The sequence below is a fragment of the Apteryx rowi genome, unplaced genomic scaffold, assembly GCF_003343035.1.
Source record: "Apteryx rowi isolate R43461 unplaced genomic scaffold, aptRow1 scaffold_10, whole genome shotgun sequence".
NCBI lineage: Eukaryota > Metazoa > Chordata > Aves > Apterygiformes > Apterygidae > Apteryx > Apteryx rowi.
In genome coordinates, this window is record NW_020447197.1 from 1,328,535 (window position 1) to 1,353,541 (window position 25,007).

The 25,007-nt window shown below is 39.1% G+C and overlaps 1 protein-coding gene across 4 annotated transcripts in view; it reads right to left on the reverse strand.

The window, feature by feature from the left end:
* Positions 1-24,569, reverse strand: part of MFN1 (mitofusin 1) — a 28,050-nt gene extending 3,481 nt beyond the window's left edge. The window contains exons 1-16 of one of the 4 annotated variants that reach the window (XM_026062107.1): positions 24,493-24,569; positions 23,563-23,684; positions 22,525-22,660; positions 19,413-19,575; positions 18,740-18,864; positions 16,944-17,052; positions 13,699-13,806; positions 12,754-12,907; positions 12,557-12,624; positions 7,745-7,866; positions 6,032-6,158; positions 4,629-4,733; positions 3,591-3,693; positions 1,919-2,148; positions 1,266-1,421; positions 550-746 (exon numbers count right to left, since the gene is read on the reverse strand). In XM_026062107.1, coding sequence (XP_025917892.1) covers positions 550-746; positions 1,266-1,421; positions 1,919-2,148; positions 3,591-3,693; positions 4,629-4,733; positions 6,032-6,158; positions 7,745-7,866; positions 12,557-12,624; positions 12,754-12,907; positions 13,699-13,806; positions 16,944-17,052; positions 18,740-18,864; positions 19,413-19,575; positions 22,525-22,660; positions 23,563-23,680 — 2,021 coding nt within the window. In that variant the 5' untranslated portion in view covers positions 23,681-23,684; positions 24,493-24,569. Of the gene's footprint in view, positions 1-549; positions 747-1,196; positions 1,422-1,918; positions 2,149-3,590; positions 3,694-4,628; positions 4,734-6,031; positions 6,159-7,744; positions 7,867-12,556; positions 12,625-12,753; positions 12,908-13,698; positions 13,807-16,943; positions 17,053-18,739; positions 18,865-19,412; positions 19,576-22,524; positions 22,661-23,562; positions 23,685-24,031; positions 24,118-24,281; positions 24,349-24,492 lie in introns of those variants that run through there. The other 3 variants (XM_026062117.1, XM_026062125.1, XM_026062135.1) reach the window with 3 other exon arrangements.
* Positions 24,570-25,007: the final 438 nt, after the last annotated feature.

The following is a 25,007-nucleotide window of genomic DNA, read 5'->3' on the forward strand; positions in this document are numbered from 1 at the left end:
CAGGTCAAGCTTGAGCCTTCATTTCTCCAACAACTGCCCCTATCAGTAGCAGAACTACAGCGCCAAAGACCAGAGTTCTCCCGTTTTATGCAAAACTAGTCCCTGACTAAAAACAAACATGAAGAATGAACTACCAGCAAGCTTCTCTTAGCTGTTTCCTTCTCCTTCCTCCTCTAATTATTATACAATATTATACAATAAATGCCAAGGGACACGACGACTGCAGGAACAGGCTACTGTCTTCCCATTTCACGTACAGTCAATCCCCACTCCCGGTACAACACAGATCCTACACGTTCAAGTTTTTACACTACAAACAGGACAAGCTCCACAAAAGGGTAAAATGGATTATTTCTCCATTTCAGGTCTGTTTTTTGTTCTCTTCTTCAAACTGACTAGACTTAAAGGAGGCTAAGAACCTTAAGTCTTCACGTATTACTACTATTTTATAACTCCTCTCAATACCAAATAGTAAAAAACCACATACATGAATATGTACTGGAATGGATTTCCTGTCTCAGTGACTATAAGTGCCGGTGTAATACTTACTGTTGCACCTGATGGCTACAATTTGCACTTGTAAAGCTGACGATCATCTGCAGCTTTTCAGTAGCATAGTTTACAAACTGCTCTTTAAAGGCTCGCTCTTTCGCTTTAGTGGTCCAAGTTAGTCTCTCATACAGATATAATAACCCATACATACTTAAGGACAGAGAGATGAGTTTCCAGCCTACTGTTCTCCAAATCTGAAAAAGAGGATTCTTCATTAGCTTAAGTAAGAGCTGCCATATGGAATGCAGTCAGAATTAAGCGTATAAAGAAATGCAATTCCACGCATTTTTTTTTTGTCATCCTCATGGCCCTTAAACTAATCTGGTTAAAGAAAATACAGCTATATCAAAATGAGCTGGTACCCCAGGTGGCAGGCAGAATACGCAGGAGGCTACAGAACCCTCACCGCTTTTAACAAGGGAGGAAGAACAAAACAAATTTCCCACCAACTTCAAACTGAAAAAGGTAACATGAAATCACCCTTTAATTCAGAAACTGAACACACATATATGGAATAGAGAATATGTCAGCTACACTCGCAGTAATGTTTTAACTACAAACTGACTGCTCCTATCTAGTTTACTATGCATGCTCATCTGGCCCAGGGTTAGTAAACGCGCTTCATGCTACGCGATATGGAATACCGAACAGGGAAGATTGGCTTAATCTTTGCCATCACTTCTAGCGCAGTGAATGTTGCTAACGCTACTTGCCACTCCGCCAACAATGATGATGCTCATAGAGGTCCGTGATGTGAGTGAAGCTAAACTCGTTATCAAAGAAACCATAAATTCATCATCTGATACGTTCTCTGGAGTTATGGCAGGAAGGCTGGCAGCAGACGGGGTTGTAGGTAAAGGACGAGGGATCTAGAAGAGTGGAATATGGCAGCCTGAGTAAAAAGCATCATGGAACTATATCGCAGACCAGTTTTATCTATTTTATTTTCATATATTCAGGGTTTTATTCAAAAGCAGCTGCAGCACTGAAGTCGGAACAAGGCTCGCAATAAGCAGTGGAGGTTCTTTTCTACTAAATCAGAATGAGTAATTCTACTCTGCTGTGAGGATCCACATGAAAAGGTTACCAAAAGGTTCAATTCAAAGGAAAACAAAACGCAGAAAATAGCTACAGAAAGTTTAAGAAAAGTTTTTTTTGGTTTCATTTTAACCCGGATAGAACCAGTAGCCCTGAATATAATTCAATAAAAACAATCCTCACCAAAACATGTTCTTGTACAAAGGAACTAGGGGAAAGCAGCAGCAAGCAGGTGAGCAGTAGGAACAACTGCAGTAAATCACTGCGTTCTCACCAAGGCAGAACAGTGTACTTAATACAATATCAGCCTGATCTCTGAAGCACTCACTTGTAAGTTTGGATCTGCTAGTCCTAACAGTACTCTCTGAGCATGCTTAGGACCCAAGAAACGGTTCACAAGCGAAGTCCATCCCAAGGAAAAGTGGAACATGATATCCTCTTGAAAATCCGCACACAAACTATGACAATTTAGATCATAGCTAAGGTCAAACTTCCTGCATGGAATTAGCAAGTGGAGCTGATTCTGAGCACCAGAAGGCAACAATGGTTTCAGATTTTCTAGAAATAAATAGAATAGTAAAGATGAGGTATTAGAACCTTTACAGCATATTCACATGTGGCAGGCACCCTTGCACTGTTGTCCAGCTTTGTGGACTACCCGCATCTAAACTGACCGGCAGATCAGTTTTGGTTTTATTATTTTTTAAATCAGTAGGCATTTCAGCAGCATTGATCCTAACAGAACAGACAATTCCTTGCTCTGACAAAAGAAAACAGGCAAACAAAATCAAGTTGTAGAGAAGGCACCACTGGAAAAACGGTCAACCTAACTGAAAGACCTCTAACAACAGTCCTAAGATCAGGATGGACTAAGAACAAGTTCGTGTTTCCAGCAGTTCTGTGGCACCAAACAAAAAAGGCTACATTACTGAAGAAAATCACAAAAGGCTTCAAGTAATTCCACGATTTTGCTCTGAATATTTTATTACCAGAATCAGAACAGAGCAGGGGAGACAGGTGAATACGCAATGAAATAACCATAAAAAATTAGGGAGTGCTAAAGCAGGACCCTGCCACAGAAGCCTTGTGACACTATCCTGTTTTGAACTCATAATCTCAAAGGGCCTGGGGAGAAGATTATGCTGCAGAAACATTATCTGACAATCAGCATATTTCATACACCTGTTGTGGAAGCCAGAAGTATAAATGGGTTTATAAAAGGATTAGACAAGCTCCCAGAGGACAGGTCCTTTATTACATGTTTAAACCATTAATCCAGATGCAGTATCTTGTCTCAGAAGTCCCTAAAATGCTAATTTCTGGAAGCTGGGGATGGATCAGTATATCTACCCTGGCTCATTTTTCTTTTCCCCAAGCATCTATTACTGGTTACTATCAGAGACAGGCTATTTGAGCTAGACAGATGCTCACTCTTGATCTAGGATGGCTTTTCCTTTACCACTTTGTACAGTTAATGTTAAATCATGATCAGAAAGAAAATTCTTTTAAAAGCAATTTTTTGAATTTGTCCTCCTCTAAGCCAGCCATATGCAAGCTTTTACAGAAGATAAGGAAACAGGCAGCAACTCTAGAATGAGCTGGGAAATCTTGAGTTTAATTTCAGTTCCATGGACTCAGTGTGTGATGCCAGCTAAGTCATTCACCCTCTCTGCTTTCTTCAGATGAGAATGATCATTATTTCTACCTACTTCCCAAGGTAACTGACTACTAAAAATTCTTCTGAGCATATCAGAACACTTAGGAGGTTGTAAACGCAGATTTCCTTAGATGAGAGCTGTCATTATGGCCCATTACAGCCCAGTCACAGATAGGCCTGGCATCCTGGGAGCAGTTGTGAGGGCAACACCTGGATTAACACTGTCTTGGGCAGAACACACACTTTAACGGTGTACTGCTGCACTACAATGCACCTTGTTCTGACCGCTAGGAGTGGAGACAAAAAGCCCCCAAATCTTAACGTTTTTCCTTTTTCATATTACCAATTATCTCCTGCTGCGACTGATGCATTGACTGATTGACTTCACTGGAGCAACGATCAGCCAAGTTTTTTCCCAAACCATCTTCTATATGTTTGTTGAGTTCCTGAAGTTTCATAAAGAAAACACACTCATAAATTCCTGGTTAGCTAATCAGTTAGATTATACAGTTCCGAGATATGTTAAATGCAATGCATTATTGTTTACCTAATTAAAATGACACAAGAGGATTTCTCCAGGACTGTAAGCATTAAAAACATACAAAAAAGTCTGTGTTTTCAATACAACTGTGACACCGAGAGCAGAATGCTACCATACTGCCCTGCAAACACTTAATACTATTATCATTTGACAGGAGCCAACTTCACTGGTCTGCACAAAGATAAACTAAACTCATCAACTCCCATGTAGGTCTGCTACAGACATTTGCAGAGCCAGAGTAGAGCAGACTGTCCTGAAAGCACAGTGTTCTCATCTGAACAACAAGACTGAAACAGGTGGGAGTTTTGACGGACATTCATTAACAACAAAGCCTGAACATAAGAGGTAAAAGATGAAACTTATAGGTGTATGCTTTTTTTAAAATATAATAACTTTGAGGTGTAATTTGTAGAGATTTAATAAAAATTGACTTAAAAAAAAAAAGTTATTTTGAAAAAACAACCTACTTCAAAGCTCTGGGTGTTTGCAGGCTCACTTTATTTTTGGATCTATCTTATTTTAGGAGTAGTCAAAACTGTTTACGTAAGATCTTTATTTACTACAAACAAAAGACTACAAATCTGATTTGAGTGACAAAGTTTCAGTAACCAGTCTGTTAAATAGATGGGTTGGAACAATTAAACTCATCTCTTTGCAAACACTAAGTGTATTTACAACCATTTCTAGTTTTTCGATAAAGAGATATGCATATATCAGAAAGAAAAATCCTGTAAAGTTTAAGTGAAATGTTGCAAGAACAGGTACACAAATTATGAAAACCTAGAAGTTGAAATTAAAGAAAAGACAGATCCTGGTATGAAACCATGCACAAAAACTTACTGTCTTGTAGAGCTTCAACACTTGTGGAGAAGGGTGAAAATCTGAATAAAATTCATCAACCAAAACCGAAAGCCGACAAATCTCATCAGTCATGGCAGAGGAGACCTGGAAGAATTCGATAAATGCATAAAAAGTTTTTCCTACCTTTCCCAGCCAGAGCGAAGACAGGCTACTCCACTAACTGCTATAATAAATTATCCAATTACATGGCATTCAGGTAGGACTGTCATTTGAGTCTTCTCTGGAAAATGAACATTCTAGACATTTCAAACATGTTCTTCATGAACACAGGGGGGCACATAAATGCATCTGTCACCAGAAGAAATTGCTTTACAGAAGCGGAAACACTTGAATCTGGGAGATTTTCACCCTGCCACATCCTGTTAGTGTCAGGGCATTTCCAGGTCTCAATAAACTCTTCCCGCTTCGTTTTTGCGGGAACAAATTTAGGAGTAAAACTACATATACCAGCCAACCAGAAAATTTCCATCAACTTATTAAAGAACAACAAAAAAACTCAATGCCCAGAGAGAAAACCTGTAGGGTTTCCCATACAATTGCAGACAGTTCAAAAGAACAGTACAGCAGCTGCCACAGGATGCTGGAGGCCACGGGTAGCACAGATACGCCCCAGGACACACTGGGAATGCAAAGGGTTTCTCTCTCGTATGCTCAGAATACATGCACAAAAAGTAGATAATAGGCGAGCAATCTCTTGCAGGGGCATATAAATTAGTACCGTTAGTCTGAATTAAAACAATGTCTTATTTATCAAATACTCTGGTATTTAATCCAGTAAAGCTGCCTAGACTGACAATAATCCGACAGAGCAGTCTACATTCACTTGCACACTTCCACAAAACACCTCCCTGTATGTGTATTTTATCCCCAAATTCAGGAAAGAAACAGGCCCCCAAAATATGCTACCTATCACTTGAAATGGGCCTACTCAAATCATTTCATACTCTTCAAACTGAACTTTTGCTTCATATCTCTTTATAGACAGTAAGGAATTTCAGATCAAACTTTCCTGAAGCTCAGACTGTCTGTGGCTAGCCATTTTGCTAACGTTTACAGTAATTTTTAAAAAAAGTAATTGGTAGCTCAACATTTAATTGCTGACAGACTCACCAATTTATTTGCCAACTTGCCTAGCACTCTTGTACCTGGAAGACAAGAATGCTTGGAAACTCTGAAAGAAAGAGTTAAGACCAGAATCACCCAGTCTGTGATTTCAAGTATACAAATTTGATTAGCATTAATAGAAGACCTGGTATATAATTCACTCCTCTTCTGGAAAGCATCTGCCCTGCCAACCTGTTACCAGTTAAATCTGAATTTAAAGATGGGAAAATAACCTCTTTCTTGTTTTACTAAAAAACTACCCTCTTTGTGTTACTTACTTTATTTTCTACCTCCTCAGTGACACGTTTGATTTTTTCCTTAGTATCTTCTGTCAAAATGTTTAACTGATTTCGAACAAAGTCCAGCCTATCCTTCTGATCTTCTCGCTCTTCCATTGAATGGACTCTAAAATAGCAGAAAGGAAACCACCGTCACCAGCAGGTATTCTCTCAACAGTGAAACAACCAAGTATAATCCAGCATGACCCATCTCACTTATGGTTTACTGAGCAGCCAAAAAGAACCCAACGTGACACTGGCTGAACAAAGCAGAAGCACTCCTTCAGAATGAGTGCGATATTGATATTAAATTTACAGGTGCATTTAAAGGTTGCATTGATCAAATACAGCTCACACTACTGGGTTTTAATACATTTACAAAAGGAGCATTTGGAATTGGAATTGTTACCGTTGTAACATGTACTTTAGTTACCACTAAAGAACAGGGGGAGGGAACCTTATGACCTTTAATACTCAACATATAACTTATCCTGATTTAAAAAAAAAAAAAAAAAAGAGGGAGGAAGGGAGGGAGAACAAACAGATCAAACTGTCCTACTGCTGCTCACCAGCACCACTCAACTACTCCTTAACAGTGACAGTCCGATGACCCCGCAAAGTAAGGGGGGGGCTGTGGAAACTAACCTTGTCAGAGACAACTCTTCAGAAGTCCTGGACCTATCATTTAAGTAAAAACTGTTTAAAACCTGAAGCTGTTAGATCTTGAAGGGCCAGCGGAAACATCAAAATGGCAATTCAGATTAACAGGGGTCACAGGACAGATTTTGACAGGTCAACTGACAGAAAGAAGTAGGTATCAGAATAACCTCAAACAGATTTCACAGCATGTTTTCACAGGATCTGACAAAGTGAGACAAGTTAGTATGTAAATACAGAGTTGGTAAAAGCTCATATATTCAGGAAGGTGAATATGTTTGACAAGTACAGTGGAGTCTGTCAGAACATAAAGATACATAAGATTATCAGAGGCAAAAAGGAGGTGGATGGAAAGGATTAAAGACAACAGCAAGATACTTGGGTACAAGAGAGACAAAGGTAGCAACAAAAGCGAGGAAAAACATCCATAAACAAATCTCGAAGCACATATGAAACTATCAGAGAGAGAAAATGAGCTACTATTATTAGTCATAAAAGGATTATGTGAGCAAAGAGAGAAGAAAAATACGTAAGGATACAATCTGAAACGGACCACAGGCCAAGCCAAACTTGACATGAGCTCTTCTCATCCCTTTGGGTATTCTAATCATTTGCAAATTAAAGTGTCTACATCCTCCCATGTAGTTTCTCAGCATTACTGTTAACAAAAAACTATAGGTAAAGCAGGCCCAAACATCATTTCTAAAGTCTTGGCTATGGCTAGAAAAACTTACAATTTGGAACAGTTTCGAAAAAAACCCTAATTTTAAAACCCTCAGACTGCCTTTGTAACTGTAAGTCAATAATGAAAAATAAAAATAAACTAAGATCCCCATTAAAAAATAATAATAATAAAAAAATCACAGACCAAGGACAAGACTGAGTGGTGCAAGTGAATAGTAGTAAGACTGACAAACCATGGAAATTCTTTATTTCTTACCAATTGAGAAGAGTGAATTTTACAGTCCATAATAGCCCAAGAAAGTCACCACCACAGAAATGGCTCTTTGGAGGATCTGGATAAACCAAAACCAAGCAGCCCTCCAGCCAACCTACCTTTTCTCTGCTGCTGCTACGTTTATGGCGTCCATAATGTTTTTCACAGTATCTATTATCTGTTTAGCTCTGATAGTGTGCTGTTCAAACTTGGTTTTCACGGCTGACTGCGAGATACACTCCTGCGAGGGGCCCAAGCCACAACACATTACTGCAATTCCATATCAACACTTTCAGGAATTTCACTGCCAGAAAGCACTTGCTGCTATTATCATTAACTTAAACCAACAGGAAATAAAAAGGGAGAAAGAACACAAAATCAAAAGGCAACAGAACTGAAATTTCAAATGGATCCATAGCAGCAAAACTGTACCTTCATGTTCATTCACAGTAATGTGCATAGGTTTTTAAAATAAATTAATAGTGTAAAGAAAAAAACAAACTCAGATGCCTAAGATAAGTCTAGCTCTTCAGAAAAATTTCCAAATGATCTCTTTGGAATTACAGACTATCTAATATTAATGCTGGCAGGATTGCTTAACTTCAGCTTGCTTTGTTGCAATATATATTCTTAGTTTCAAGAAGTAGTTTATCAATACAATTTGATATGCTCAAGTCAATATTGACCATCCAGGAAAAAAATATACAATTAGGAATAAGAAACAAGGATCATCTCACAGGATATAACAGTTGCTAAGTAGTTCTTAAAATATTAACTCATTCGTAGATTATTGAAGTGTTAAATGTACTAGCAGAGAATACTTTAAAGATATCATTTCTAATCAATCTGCAATCTTAAGTATTGGACAGTGGTTCAGAAGTTACAGGACACTGAAAAGATATCTAACTGTTCAGTTTGGGCAAAAGCAAATTGATTGTGATAAACCATAAATTAAGACTTAAGGTTTTTTTAAGCAACTGCCCACAATGAGTTATGTGGCCAGTTAAACAGTGCAGGTGTTCACACTGCACTAAGTCACCACATACTAGCAATAGCTTGTGTGTGGGTGTGTTCAAGGGAAAGAAAGTAAGCATCTAGTTTCCTTATACTAGAGCTGGAGGTTTTTATTTGTTTTTAGGCTGTGGGGGCACCTTTCATAGCACAAACAGCATTTAGGTGGCTTTCAAAAGACTTGCCTATCACCTTAATATGCTTTGTAATAACAAATTTTAACCATCTATAAATGATAGATCAAAACAAAATAAACAAGATGGGTTAACTATATCCCCTGTTCCTCGATGAAGCAGATCTAGAAATCAGCAATGAAAGGCCAGAGCTTCATAAATGTCAGCACATTGTTAGAGCTAGACTGGACACAGAGGAGAGAGTCTTCGCAAACATTAGTATGCAGTAGATAAAAGGATGACAGTCACTCACAACACAATCAGAAAATCCAAGTTAGAGCACTAGGAAAAACACAAAGGTTAGTTATATGACTGGAAAAGGTAAGAGGAGGACAGCTGCACATTTGCTATTAGTTTATAAATAAACATTTATCAAAACAAAGATAAAAGCTATGCTTCAACGGCCTAACCAAAATCAGTTACCTTGCAGCCCACGCTCAGTACCGCAAGATAATCTGTAAGAGCACAGCTTATTACATTCCCAAGTACTGTCAGAAGACTCCGCAATAGTGTACTAATTCGGGCTGTGTTATTTGTTTCAACGGGTAGCCAGAATTCCTCTTCTGCTCTGCCTCCCTCTTCCACTCCCCCCGCCCCACTTCCGTTCCCAGCTTTATGAAGTGACTTGGCAAACACCGTGACCTGAGGCAGGATGGCTTTTGTTTCTATATAGAATATCCACCGAGAACTACTGCACACAGCTCACTACGCACGCACTTCTTCGTCATTCTGATAAGGTATTTCTGTGTATCTCATTCTAAAATTTCAGAAAACACACACACATTATTTGTCATTATTCCGTAAGATAAAAATTCACAATCCACTAACCTGACCCAAGGGTCCTATAGACTGCATACCTTTTTCCCTGCTGTTATACAGCTGACCTATATAGTAACATCACTTGTTAAAGCTGCTAAATGCACCTCTAAAACTTTAATTTCACCACTGCTTACAACAAGTGGTTCCAGTGTTTCCAGACATATTAAAGTCTGGCCAGTAACTTTAACAACACTGTGCTTTGGAGAAGAACATGTTATAGCTATATTTGGAACGTCTTTTGCGCTGAAACAAAACTCCACATAAATGCAGAGTTACAAGCCTTTCAAAAATGCTACAAGTTTTTCACATACCACAACAGATTAGCACTGAAGGGTTGTTTCTAGATTCACTAAAGATTCCAGCTGAACTGAGCTCATACCAGCCCTGGGATGAACAGGCTTTCCCCCAAAACTGGGGCCCTTAGCCACAGGGTACTGATACTAAAGTCGGGAATGCGAAAGCATTGGAGAGGTAACAGTTCCTCCTCTCAGGCCAGGAAGTAAAGAGGAGGAAGCTGCCCAATTTTAATGCAGTGGAGACCAAAGCGAGGTGACAGAAGCAACAAAACCAGCAGACGCAGCCAGTGGGAACATGGAAGTCACGGACACTTATATAGATGAGGTGAGGAGACAGTTTGGAGATGGGAACCAGATGAAATAATGCACACGACACTTGGAAAGACCGAGCGGGGTGCCTGAACAGGCGGAAGCGTCCGTGCTCTGTACATCCCCTTTCACAGACTGAAGTACAATCCAGAGTCACACAAATCCAAAGTGCCTTAGCCCATCCCCCAGAAGTGCTTAGACGCTACTAACAGCCATATAACACCCAAATTTGGTCTACCAGTGCATAAAGCATGGTATCAATTAGGATTTTATTCCCAGACCGATCACACAAAATTCTACTTCACATACACTATTCCTCGTTAATATACTCTGCTAAAAGGTGTCCCTAATAGTAGCCAACATAGCTTATGTTGGCATACTACTGCTATCAGTCACTGTATTAGCTCAAGTGACAGTAATTTGAATTTTAGGTCTGAAGACTTCAGACCCAGTGAACCGTAAGTATCAGCCTGGCTTTAACAAGCAAATAAAACGCTATTAGAACTTAGGAAATTGCCCACAAAACCTGAATTCAAGGTTGTGACATTAGCCGCAACACCGAATACACAAAATTTAAATTGCTTGGGCAACCTTAGAATGTGACAACATGTGCTAAATCAAGTGATGTGATCACACAGTTATCCTGTCATCAGCGTGAATGGCCGTGGAAGAAACAGGACTGCACAGGGAAAAACATGACAGAATCCTCCCCTCGCTGTCAGAGTCAGGAGGTGTGCGGCAAATGAAATAGATAACTTGAACGAAGAAAAGATGATGTTTTAGGCCACTGAGCATTGTCACAGAATTGTTCTCTGTCCCTGCCTCTGCCAAAGACATTTTTCATGGTTGTAACCCTGTCAGGGACACTTCTCATCTTGGTGGCTGGCATGAGACTGTGGAATCTGATTTGTAGACGTGCTGACTGCTGATAGTATCAAATAATTTAATAAATCGTAAGGCCATTGTAATTTTTGGAATATCCTGTTGAGTGCTTAATTGTAATTTTAAGAGTTTTTGTAAAACAAACTTTAGGTACAGCACATGGGAAAATATGTTAAAGAATAATGATTAATTTAGAAGCTTAGTTACCACTTTCTTCCTGCTGGTTGAGAGCTTCCTATTATAAAGCTAAGGACAAAAAATTACAAACAAAATGCATGCTTGACTATGGCTAGGAACATGAGCAAGAAATGTCATGCCCCATGAACTTAAGCCCTGCAGGTGTCTGAACCAGTCATTTCAACAACTCAGTCATCTATCACAAGAGTGCAGTTAAGGATTAAATTCAAACTGTAGACCTTCTTGCTTTTGCTTTTGCAGGATTGAATTAAGCTATTATTTTCACACAGTTTTGATATATATGCATCATTACATAATACGGTTCTCCTTAGGTCAAACAGGCTTATTTGTAACACGAGAAAAATATTTTTCAGAGGCAGTTTGATCTTTTTAAATATATGGAACAAAGAATTGCTAGTTGAGGCATGTAAAAGCAGCCTTGAGCATTTGCTGTCATCCACATTGTTCAGACTCATGTTACATGAAATAGGCTAATATATATCACACCAAAAAATAAAGGCATATCCAAGATGTCTCCTTAAGATACACAGGAATGGCTTTAATATTAGAGTTATCAAATTCAGCAAGATAAATAGATTCTGCCAAAAGAAAATCAATTGCCTAGACAATCCTACTTCTGAAGAAAGTGTAAACTCCAGCTATGAATATAGCTGGACTGGGGGTGAAGAATGGATTCCGTACAGCAGCAAGAATGCAAAAATAGTGTTAGCGTTCAGAGTGTCAGAACTGTGAGGTAGATAACGGTGATAATTTCAAAACTCTGACTTTAAAGATGTAAGTAAATATTCAATTTTGTATTGGTGAAACAGAATTTCTTACTGTTTGTATCCTGAATTACAGTTATTAATTACAAAGCTACAGCTTCAGAACAAAATAAGGCTGACCAAGCTGCAAACATTTCACCAGCTCATGGTTATAATACTAATACACTAATTTCTAGGAGTATCATCTCTTTTTGTATTTTTTTGACTATATTGGTGTTAAGATCTTAAAACACAAGCTAAAATTCCAGTTTTGATTCCTTCCCTCACAGGACAACGCTTCCTTCTAACAACCACATGCTAGTCAAGGTGAGAACAGATGAACAGAGACCAAAGATAAGGCAAAATTGTCACACGGTTTGAATACCTTACACTCCTCCACTTCTTGACACAGGTAATGTTCAGTAAAATGAAACTAAGCATGAACAAAAGTTACCTTCGCACCAAGAAAAGAGACACTCTAAAAAGTCCGTCATAAATACCTCAAATATCTGTTCAAAATTTTGAAATTCCTGGAATCTCGTTTGAAATCCTTCAGCAAGTGCTTCTCCTGCAAAACATAAGAGAACTTAAGAGAGAGAACACCACCTCACAGCAGTAATTGTATCTTAAACATTTCTCTTTATCAGGCTTTACGATATTTTTCCATGTTTGAGGAAAAGCAAGAATCCCTGCATACCACCCGCTGGCATTCCTTGGGCCTTCTGTCTCCGGGCACTCAGAACTTCTTTTGCTGAGACAAAAAAGATGCGATTCCTCGCTTCTATAGGATCAATAACTTTGAGCTCATCAACTAGAAAAGTGAGGCAGCGCTCCATGTGCTGCCTACGCACCTGAGGAAAAAGGAAAAAGCTCATGAGAAAAAGTCACAAATTGAGCCATCATCAAATCAGAACAGAGTAAGAAACAGAGTGCAGCAGATGCCGACGAACCCTTAGACAGCAGATGCCGTCTAATCCTACTGATGCAGCAGCTGTCCATAACCATTTAAACTGCTCTGGAAGCAAAAATATTTTCTTCTACAATTGCCTTTATTTACACCAGTCAGATATCTCAGTTACTGAGGTAACCACTTCATTCCCTATACACAGGCTACTGGGTATTATTGCAGGCAAGTTGCAGTTGGAAAGATCTGTTTGACAGTTACTCTGTGCTTTAACATGCATAATCTGTATCCTCAGATGGCATTACAGAACTAAAAGGTAATACAAAGAGGATTTAAAATGAGCCTACTGGGGAAGAAAAAGGTTCTAAACAAGCTTTGCATTGTATTATGTGCCTGCATATATCCTAATTTCATTTGCAGGTTGCTTTTTGCTTCTAACAAGCAATAACAGTTATTTCCATATTCTGATCAAGTACCTTACCATTTATTAATAGGACAAACCTGGCGTTCTCTGTATTATCTAGGCAAATTAGCATGCTCACATGCATCTGGAAGTTTGTGTGTGTGTGTGTGTATACATACACATATACACAGACACGTGTATATATACACACACATATATACGTGTACATATATGTACATACACACACATATACACACACATGTACATACAAAAAAAGCAATGTTCTCAGTTACAGAAATCTGACTGAAAACAACAAGCACCATCAAGTCACTCACATCCTCCATATATTCTGGTTCTGATGCAGAAGCATCCCATCTATTATTCAAGATGAAGATGTTTGGCTTGGAAAGTCGTTCGTTCACTTTATGGAAAAAATGCTTCTCCTAAGAATTAAAACACAAACAGAACACTCCCCAGACATCCAAACCAGTCAAATATTCTTCTGTAATAGATTCTAAAGCTGAACAACCTTTGTTAAAGTTTTGTATTAAAAATAATTCATTAGTATTAAAAACCACAAATATCCAACACAAAAACAGCTTATGATAGTTCAAAAGTGATCAAATGTCTTAAAATTGATGCCAATACTAAAAATCAAAGATGCTGCAAACTTCTCTAAAATAGATACAAAGTAATAACACTTTCAAAACAAATAGTTTAGAAAACACTGAAACAGAAAATTTGTTTTTTCTATAAATCTCTTTTTTTGCGCTTACACACTTCTTATCACAAAAATTACTCTTCTTTGATAGTTCTAGCCCTCCATTAAATTTGTTTGCAGTTGTGTGACATCCAAAATACTGTTGGGAAAGAGAGGAACAGAAAAAGACAACATAAAAAATTATGACTGTATCTGCTCATTTTGTTTTTTAAAAAAGATGTCTGGCTAAAACTGTGAAGTCTTCCTTATTTGAATGATATTCTTGTCCATCCTGCCAAATTTGGTTTAATATCTAGAAAAACTCCCATCCAACTATATTCTTCAACTGGATAACGTTAGCTTGAACTACAAATAAGTTATATTTGCTGTTTGAGCACATATGGCTTGAGCCAAAGGAAAATAACACCACCCCAAACAATTGCTGAATGTTTTAACATTAAAAATAAGACATGTATGTTCCTGAAAACATATTTAGGCCCCTTTCCTGTACCTCCCATCCATCAGCGCAGTCATAATGGATGAACCACGATGGAGTGAACCCCTGTTCAACACAGCTCAAACACAAAATCTCTCTTTGCTGCCATATGGTTCTTGAATCTACAGCAGGACACCAACATACATTCCGGACACAACGTTGGAAACATGTTAGTCTCCACCGTTCAGGGAGTAAGTAGGCGTAAACAAGCTTACCACTGCAGAAATAAGAATCATGTCTAAAGAAAATTTATGAGGGATTATTGGAAAAATCATGTTTATGCTAAAGTCTATGGTTTTGTAGCAGCTGCCAAATATTCTCAAACATGTTATAGTAAGAAGTAAAGCTAATGTCCAAGCAGGACAAGAATACAGTTACTTTGTGCTTCACCTGAAGGAAAAACCTGTGCAGATGTAGAAAAAAAATTAGCGTTTGCCACAATGCAAAGCAAATTGCAAATGCTTTAGAGCAGTTACGCAATTGTTAAAGGCAACTTCAATTATGTCTACCAAGCTGAAGAATTTTTTTCTTTTTAAATAAGGGAGAAACATTAAAACAGCTGTTTACCAAGACAAAGCCTCAATCACAACTAAGATCTTCCTTCCTTCCCCTCCAATATATACCCTGAACGCTGGTTATCTCTGGATTCTACTGATTACAAGGTGCTCAGTATTAAGTAAGGATTTATAGGTATGGCAATCCAAAAAACTCAGCAGTTTTATACTTCAGACAAATTGCAAGACTAACCTATTTTTATCTTTTGTAATTTTCAGTTGTGTCTGGCAAGGAAAGAAAAAATTGGCCAAAGTCACAATAAAAAAAGGCGCAAAACCACTTATGTGACTGGATGTTAAGGATCAGACAAGTATAAAATTAACAGAATTTTCCAGCAGACCTACAATCCATACGTTTCCTGCATATTTATCATCTCAGTCAGATTATTTTTAATGGTCCATTTTCATGAGCAAATGGGAGAACCAAATCGACTTTGGCTTTATCTCTGTTCCTTTACTACACCAAACTGAATTTTATCTGGCATGCAGGTCCCTATTGTTTCCATGTTTCTACATAGTAGTGGAATGCTCACTAAAACCTAATTTTTTTTTAAATTATTTATTTAAACTACAGCAAACTACTAGACTTCCTCCATGCTAAAATTCAAAGTGTCCTTCATGTGAGATAATGGAGAAGATAAGCTACAGTTGTGCCAAATCCTCTCTGACTTGGATGCAGTCTTTTTTTTTTTTTTTTTTTTTTTTTAAATCAGATGCCTTTTGTATTGGAGTCTTTGTGGATTCAGATCAGAAAACACAATGCAGTGTTTTTAAACTCATTTTTTCTTCTTCTCAGATTTCTACTCAAACATTCTAATTGGCTGGAATGCAAGGAAATATTGGCTTCTTACATTCAGATCTTTATCATATTAACAACTGCCTCAACAAGAAACATCACTTTGCACATTAGAACTATGCTCAAAACAATCATGAGCGTTTTATTTGTTCACAGCAGGCTTACTTAATAAAAATCTGCAAGGGATTTCCCAATAGCATTATATGACATTCTGGCAGTCAAACTTCCAACAGCACAGAAACTTTATGTTGACATTATCTGCATTCGTAGTATTTAGTTCAGTCAAAACCTGGGATCACTACAATATTAAGGCGAATCTCTGGTTGTGTCGTTTGAGCATCACAACAGCTCCCTTGGCTACCTTGCATGTTCCCCTTCTAGGAATCATACAATTTTCAGGCTGCAAGGTATATAGAAGTCTTCTCTCTCTTGAAACTAGGCTTTATAAAATAAAGGTGTTAAAATATCTTCAGTTCTCCACATTCAAGCAGGACAGAATTGCGCAAAAAGACTGCTCATTGCTAGCACCTTCACAGGAAGAAAAACAAAGACCATCGATAGCAAATTGTAGCACTAGTCCTCAACACAAGACACAGCACGGAAATTCATGCTCTTCTGAGGCAAGAGCACACAAGGAACAGGACAGAAATTCAGTTTTCTTCACATACTTTGCATATTTTACTGAACTTCCGGATATGAAGTATTTCGCAGTTTATTTTCTTGATGATAGAAATATGTCCTCAGGACACAAATATGAATAAACTGGAAAGCCAGACAAGCATTTCCGCAGTTTCTCAAAAGAGAAACTAAGACAGAAAAGATAAAGTCTATGCTCAAGTCCGAGCAAACAAAACTGGTAAGAAACTAGGTTCTTATTTCCATAACAAGGGATTACCCCCCCCCCCCCCCCAATTCTGTTCACAAGATCTAAAGGCAGCAATTCAAGGAAGCTTTGCTGAAGGACTACTGGAAGCAATTAAGGAACACTGAATATTTAAATGAAGATCTAACTTAAAAATCATTGCACATCATACCGTATTCATGAGGGTTGATTCTGAATTGGCAACCAAGACAAAAACATCAGCATCTAAGCAGAATTTGTCAATCCAGCTGTCTAACTCTGTGGTGACATCTGTGCCAGGGCTGTTGAAGAAAATAGTAAAAAGAAGTATTATCCAGCAAAGGAATACTTGAGTTTTAGAAACTGATAAAAATACAGGGGGATTTCCTAAGGGTCCTGTAATAAGATATGAAGCTTTATAACTTGAAGCTGATGTTCACCTCAAGTTTAAGGCAGGCATAACACAAACCAACCACTATTCAACATTGCTCATTCATTAGACCATCTATTCTCTCCAAAATGCAGCTTCAAATAAATAAATATATGGATTGATATAGTCATGAAAAGTGACATAATCCAGACAGTCTCACAGAATGGTCCTCCTCCCCATCTCCCAAGTTTTAAATTTCAAATGAGAAGGCCAGTTCTTCATAAAATAAATTTTCTCTTTTCTTTTTAAATGGACCTATCTATAAGTTTTAGGTCTATGCACAGTTTGCATAACATAACAACATAATCAAAATGAATTTAAGACTGTAGTGTTCTGTCAGTTTTTCACAAATTAGTGAATAAGGAAATCACAAATTAGAAGTAAGAGCACTGTGTCTCATGCTTGCCACAGCTCAATTATTTCCAGTTCAGATTTGTTCCATTTAACAGTAAAAAGATGGTTTTCTCCTCACAAGTACCAGCTTCACAGTTTTCTCAGATTCCAAGCTGTTTTCTTTTCCCTTTACATTTCACCTTTAGCAAGCAAAACCGTGCAGATCAAATCATGCTTTATATTATACCCATGCAAGGATCACTTCTGGGCTTCCAGGAGGCTTGTGTTATGCAGATGTCCCCGAGAAGACAGCACAACTGCATAAGCTTTGAAGTTCATCAAACATACTATCTTCTTTTGCCAACTGGGCTGGTTTCCTCCAGTTACTAAAACTAATATGAGCCCTAAGTTTGCACCCAAGAAAATAATGACAAGCTCCCACTGATTTCAAAGGTGCAAGATCACAGACATGACAAAAAGCACTACTATTTATCAGAATACATTCTGGAACTTATTTTGCTGGCTATGAAGAAACCGTATTTACAAATTCACTCATAAGAATAGAATCTATACTAGATTCCTACCTTAGGCATAGATCACTTAAGAGTTTGAAAAAATATTACTAGTTTATACATCAGAGTGGCCATGAACACTGACATTTGACTTAGGCAAGGGCAACACCTTTCAGAATCCTTTAAATACATAAACTATGGAAAAACGTTCCAACACACAGACAAACATAACCCACATATTGACAATTACGTTTCAAAAGCAACCATTACTTTGGAATCTAGGCATAGAAACTCTTATCAGAAGCTTTTAAATATGAAGTCCAGACTCCTTACACTTCACCTGATCAGTCTGAAGAGTCTGAAGGACAGGGGACAGGCCAAAGGGTTACAGTTGCTGCAACAACCCTATCAGCATTTCCATATTCTTTGTTTTAAAGGAGGAAGTAAAACTCAGCCAAAAGCTAGTCCCTTATTCAGCTCAGTCACAGGACACTTGTTTGTTCCAACTGTTACGAGGCCAAAATCCGCTGAGTGATGACAGGCAGCAGTATATACAAAAGAACAAACTCTGCACTCTCAAAAAAAAGAAAGACCTCATAATAATTTCATAACCTAATAACCAAAAGAGAAACACAGTTAGTTAACTGGTATCTTATTTAAATATTATCATGGCTAATTTATTTGAGAAAACATTTAATAAAACAGTAGGCATACCTGTCCACTAAAACCAAGTCATCTCTCAGGAGGGCGCACTTTGACTTGGGCCAAAAGACATGGACAAGACAGCCAGCTTTCAAATCTTTATCCATGTGAAGTGCATGGGCAAGCTGGTTAACAGTCTAATGAGAGAGAAAACAAACATGCGTATGCACCATGAACAAGCCTGTAAACCAGCCAAATTTGTTTCTCAGGCAAACCTATCACTTAATAATCCATTTATATTTCTTAAATAGGATACTAAAGTTCATATTTCTTTCTGGTGAATATTTGTGAATCATTTTCTTGCCTCTTATATCCATCAGCATTTATACACGTAAATACGAGCAGTTAAATAAACTAAACCTTGTAGGGCCAAACTAGAGGCACACTGCAAATCTTTAACAAGTAACAGAACTTACTGTCAGTCCTATAAAACTAAATCACTTAATGTATGCCATCCTACAATGAGACACACATCAGTTGTTTCCCTGAAATATCCAGGGAAAATTTTGAGGTGGATTATTTCTGTTTATTCAGTTATTCATTCCTGAACAAGAACAGCATAAACATGCAGAATGAGTTACTCTTATATTTTAGTAAGACTTGAAATCATTGTTAAAAGACAGACCTTTTGAGACCTGGAAAATAAAAGTTGTGAAAAGCAGCATTAATCATTTAGAAACCATACCTTGACACTCTTTTTTTCATCTGATCCTTCCGTCATAAGATAAGCCTTATCTCCATCCGTTCCTTCCACGCTGAGAAAGCAGTTAGTCGTATGGCCAATCCCACTAGGAAGTACCTTATCCCATAGCATTGCATTAATGACTGAACTTTTTCCACTGCTCGTTCTAAAGGGAAAGAAAATAAAATCACTTCAAGCAAAGCATAGCAAAATTAAATATACCTTTATTTTAAAATGAATGCACCCCATTTAACTGCATCAGGCCCACATCATACAAGTTGTTTTGGGTGGTATAGCTTCAAGCTATAGCTTGCCAGAAATAAGAGGGAATGCAAGAAAAGTTCATTTGAATAGCAATTCCAAAAACCTTTCTTAATGCCAACATAGGCTATCCAACCAAGAAAGCCCATTTTCATCTGTGTAACACATACTGGCTCAATGAGCAAAACCTGTATTGGCAAGAATGCTTTTATCTGGTATATTTGAAGTTTTCTGATACATTTCAATTGGCATCACACATCTACATAACGTGTAAATATGGGAAGCATCTCACACAGACTACAGCAGAAAAAAGCTGCTACAGCAGAAAAAAGCATCTAGTGTAAAATGATGCCTCAGATCAACTTAAAGGAATGGTTAAACTGCAATTTAACTGCAGAATGTCCCGCATAAAGGGGCAGCCTGCCCTCTTCTTTGTGCCAACCCTAGTGTTCCCTTGAAAAGAGCCGACTGAAAACATACATAACATTTTGGTCAGAATTGTTTTTGATCAGGTAACAGTTCCACGTTCCTGCCAACGACAAAGCTAAAGGAAATTTAGGGATGCCAGAAGAGGATGTGAGGAGAAGTCTGCACGCCTGGGGCAGAGCAAGACTACCCTCTGGGGTGGCAGTCAATACTTAGGCTGCTTAAGCGATCATGAAACTACCACCTCAAGTCACTTAGCCCGCTCTTTTCAGAGAAACAGTTTGATCTCTTCCAGCCACAAAAGAACCACTACTTCTGATTCAGTCTTCCAGGCATTAGATGTGGTGCAAAAGGAGCACGGTTAGTAATGCCTTCAGCTACATCGCAAAGCACTGCTGTCTGGGAATTCTCATCACTGCCAATGATGACAACTCAGACCAAGTCAATGGACAATATCCTCAACTGAATGAAGATTTCCACCGTAAGACGTGAAACAGTGTACAAAAAACATTCAAATTTATTTCTTGTACATAATCTTCATAATGTAAATGCTCTCTTCAATCAGGAGACTTAGTCTTATCCTCATTTTAGAGGGAAAAGGTAGCTAAATTAACTAAAACCCATTGATTAAATGGCACTGTTCTCCAACTCAAAATTTTGCAAGAATTTGAAGTTCATCCTCAGCAATATGCTACTTTGCACTAACCTTTTACCCCTCACCCATAAAGATTCACAGCTTAACACAACAGGGTGCAGTGAACATAGACTGTAATTTGTTTTTTTGAGCTACTTCTCCTGGAAGAACAGTTAAGTGCTCACTGTACAACAGTTTACAGACATATTCCAAATGTCTCTCTCAAAAACTCTGGATTGTTCTGAGGACACATCTCCAAGTTAAAGTTTAATTAATTCTTTTTCCCCTGTGCTGAACCCCTGCCCTTTGCAAAAGCAACTTTTACTAGGAATCATAGCTGTAAATGCATTTTTCTTTCAACTCCGTGAAATGTCAAGGCTCAGATATAATCTCTTCCTTTATCCCAGGTCCTTTTACTGTATATTTTTAATAGTTGAACTACCGTTAGCAAAGTGAAGGTAATGAGATCATTGTTGTACACATTTCCTTAGTACTATTAAGGAATTTTTAAAATTAAAACATGGAGATCCATATTGGAGAAAAACTTGTTTAAAAAAAAAAAAAGGCATAGAAATAGCAATCTTCCCAGAGCAAACTGGACTAACCAGGCACATAAGCATCTGAAAGCACTGGAACCTTAGTCTTTTGGAAGGACTTAATAATTCGGTATCTCACTTTGCATTTAGTAATCCGAATTTCCAGTCTATTTCTACAGCCTCCAAATTTTATAAGAACATCAGAGCACAATGTTTGGACTGCAGACATTAATTGGAAACGTTAAAACCCAACTAATGTGTCTCTTTGAAAGCTTAAAACTGTTCCATCAAGATCAGACTGAAAACTAAAGCACAATATAACTACAACCAAAGAGGCACAGCACCTCTTTAAAATATTTAATTTTTTATGTAGTAGCATATTTTTGGGTGCAACAAATACCTTACTTTTCAACACCATTTTCCTGCCACGTACAATAAATACATATAGAGAGAGATTAGATGACCCAAAGCTAACCACGGTTAAAAATTTTCTAATTCTGAAAATATCTTTTTTGGAACAGAAGAGAATTTAAAACACTCAGAACTTTGCAAATATTACTTAAATATACAAAAGATACAATAGTCTGTGGTAACACCACCAAGGACTGAACTAGAACTTTTCCTAATCAGTGATTCAGAAAAGCATAACTTCGTAGCTTGGTAACTTTGTTCAGATTTATTTTTAAGCCAATAATAAATATATCATCCCTAATAATCATCACATAGATACAGCAAACTAATGATTAATAAGGCAAGCTTCTCTAACTTTGTTATCCTGTTCTTTCTTCAGTTGCTTATAGGTGGAAACAAAAGCAGCCCAAGAAGTAGTTTTTTCACAGTTGCTTGTGATCAAACACAAACCAAAGTTCTTATAAACAAAAGGCCAGCAAAACAAAAATACTAAAACAAACAAAACCATTGAGTTAAAAAAAAAACAAAAACATTCTGGAGAAGATGACAACAATCTCAGACCTTCCTTAGTCAAATGGTACATCTATGCAGAATAATTATTTTATACAGATTATCAATGACAAACATGTAACATGATGTACATAATCAAGATACAGTGATGGAACCAGACGGCATCAAAGAAAGATTTAGCTCCAATTAGACAAGAGAACGTGTTTTAATATATTAATATTTAAGAAAATAACTTTATGATGGAACACTAAATCCAGAACCTAGAAATATGGACACTAAGTCCCAAATGACAGGAAAAAAAAAAAAGAAATTAAAATTTGGTAATTTTGTTCATTACCTGCCAAAAAATGCCACTTTCATGTGTCTCCGTGAAAGCACCTCACCAATGACTGCTAACTTATTTTTATATGCCTGTATTTTTGATAGCTCATCTTCTGTTGCTACGTGTTCAAGCTCTGGGTTCCTGTATGTTGCTAGACATAGAAAAAGAATAGCACAAAAACAATCATGTACACAGTACATGCTCCAGGATACAAGATACAGATTATCAGTACTTCACATGCCAACATGGACCTGTCTGAATTTTAATTATACAGCTGTAAAAAAAATGAAACACAAAAAAACCCCACTACAGACCCTGATATTAGCCCTTGTCGTTTGACAGGTCCAGGCAAGCACTTATAAAACCATGACATAATTCACTGTAGATGAATCAACAGTGCAAAACTGTTGGTGTTAAAACCTATCAACATTTAAGCAGCATGAAATACTTTCAGAATTTGAATGACTCTCTTCATTGGACTGAGCTGCGTTCCAGGGCTTATTGTTTTGTCCCACTTTGGTGGCACCTGCCTCCTTCGGAGAGGAAAGCCAGGACCTCTCAGGTATGGTAGCCAGGCCGGGCTGTCTCCTCCTGTCAGAATTAACCCGGGTGATGAGCGGCCAAGTCTGCTCAGCAACACATGCTCCTCTGCATTACCAAACTTTTGAGGGTGTAACCAGTGCTCCTCTGTGCTCTGTCGAGCTGACCTACTTTCATACCGAACATTGGGAGAACTTGTTTAGCCTCTTGTCTGTGCAAAAGAAACTGCAAGACTGCTAATACTGAAGTTGTTAAGCTTTCACCCTTGCTGAAAGGAGGCTGGGTTACCAGCCCAAATAATTCAATCAGCCTTTTGTATATGGAAACACCCTAAAAATTCCTTCTAGCCTAAGTTGAAAACGTCACACTCAAATGAAAAAAAAAAAGTGATTATTCTTGAATGCATACATTGACATGTACAGCATATTAACGTATATCATAATGCACACTGCGTTACCATAAAGCAAATTCAAAGCAACAGACAAGGTCCTTGCGTTTAAGATGAAAACTAACCTTCAACAAAAGTTGCTCCTTCAGTGACGTAGTCCAGCAGCTGGTCAAAGATAGCAGTAATGGTCTTTTTAGCTAGCACAAAGTGTTTGAGTGGAGAGACAGTAGGTTCTGCCATCATGCAACTATAAGGAAAGTTACATAAAAGTGACTAACACGCTCAGGACACCAACACAAGTGAAAAGCCACACGAGTTCTCACCCAGTAAAATTCTAAGAAATAAATACAATGAATGCTAATAAAAGTTAATTTACACTGGTTTTATTATCCTGACAAACTCTTACCTTTCCCCTAGTTATCGGGGGGGGGGGGGGTAATGGATTAAAAAAAAAAAAAAAGTCTGCAAAGACTAAGTTTTCTTCTCTGATTTCTCACATCACCAAGAACACCCTACTGCCCTTGTTGATATAAACTTCAATACTGAAAGATATTGGCCAAAGCACTTCAAATCCCTTGTCTGGTTACAGCCAACCTTCAAACACGAGCTCAGCTAGGAAAACATCCAGCTGGGGCTCTATTTAAAGCCCAGCACCCGGACTCGGTTTTCAGCCTGGTGTCCACACAACGCCCCATTGGGGGGGGGGGACGGGGACGGGGACAGGTCTTCGCCTTCTCCAGTCAAGTACATCGTCACTTAAGTCCCCCCCGTGTACGTCCTCCAACGGCCTCGTCTCCTTTTAGCCTCGCGCCCCGCCCGCTAAAAGCCGGCCGCGGCCTCACACCTCTGCGGAGGTCGCGGGCTCCCCTCACGGAAAGGGGAGGCCCGGCAGCGGCTCCGCCCGGCGAGGGCAGGGCAGGCCGGTCCGGGGCCGCASCAGCCGCCAGGCCGGGACGCGCGGCGGCTCGGTCGCGGCGGCGGCGCCGCCGCTGCCGGCGGGGCTGGGGGAGCCCGGGGCCCCTCGCTCCTCGCCCCTCAGCCCGCAGGTCACTTACGGAGCGCCCCGCTGGCCGCACGCTCCTCCGTCACCCGGCAACCGCCGCGCCGCCGCCACCGGGACGGGGGCGGGCCACGTTTCCGTTTCCGGCTCCTCGCCTTTCTCCCGGCTCCGCCGCCATTTCGGGCGGGGGCGCGGCGGGCCGGAAGTGCGCGAGGCAGAAGGGAGCCGCCATCTTGGGCGCGGACAGCGGCGCAGTGGCTGCTTGTGAAATGGAGACGGGGCTCGTCTGGGGGGGCAGAGACCCGCCGCCCGCCCCAGCCCCGCTGGGGGGGCCCTGCCGGGCGCTCGGGCCGCCCCTCGCTCCGCGGCGGGGAAGGCTGCAGCTGCAGCCCAACGTCGCCCGCCGTCGCTTCACCTCTAGCCCAGCTCGGGGACCTCCTCAGCCCTTCAAGAAATTACAGGCGGGACCATGGAAAAAGATGAAAGTGTCTTAAACTCTCAACCCTCCACACTCGTCGGGAGGCTCGGCCCCTTGGTCAGAGCGCCCCGATGCTGGCTCGCACTAGGCTG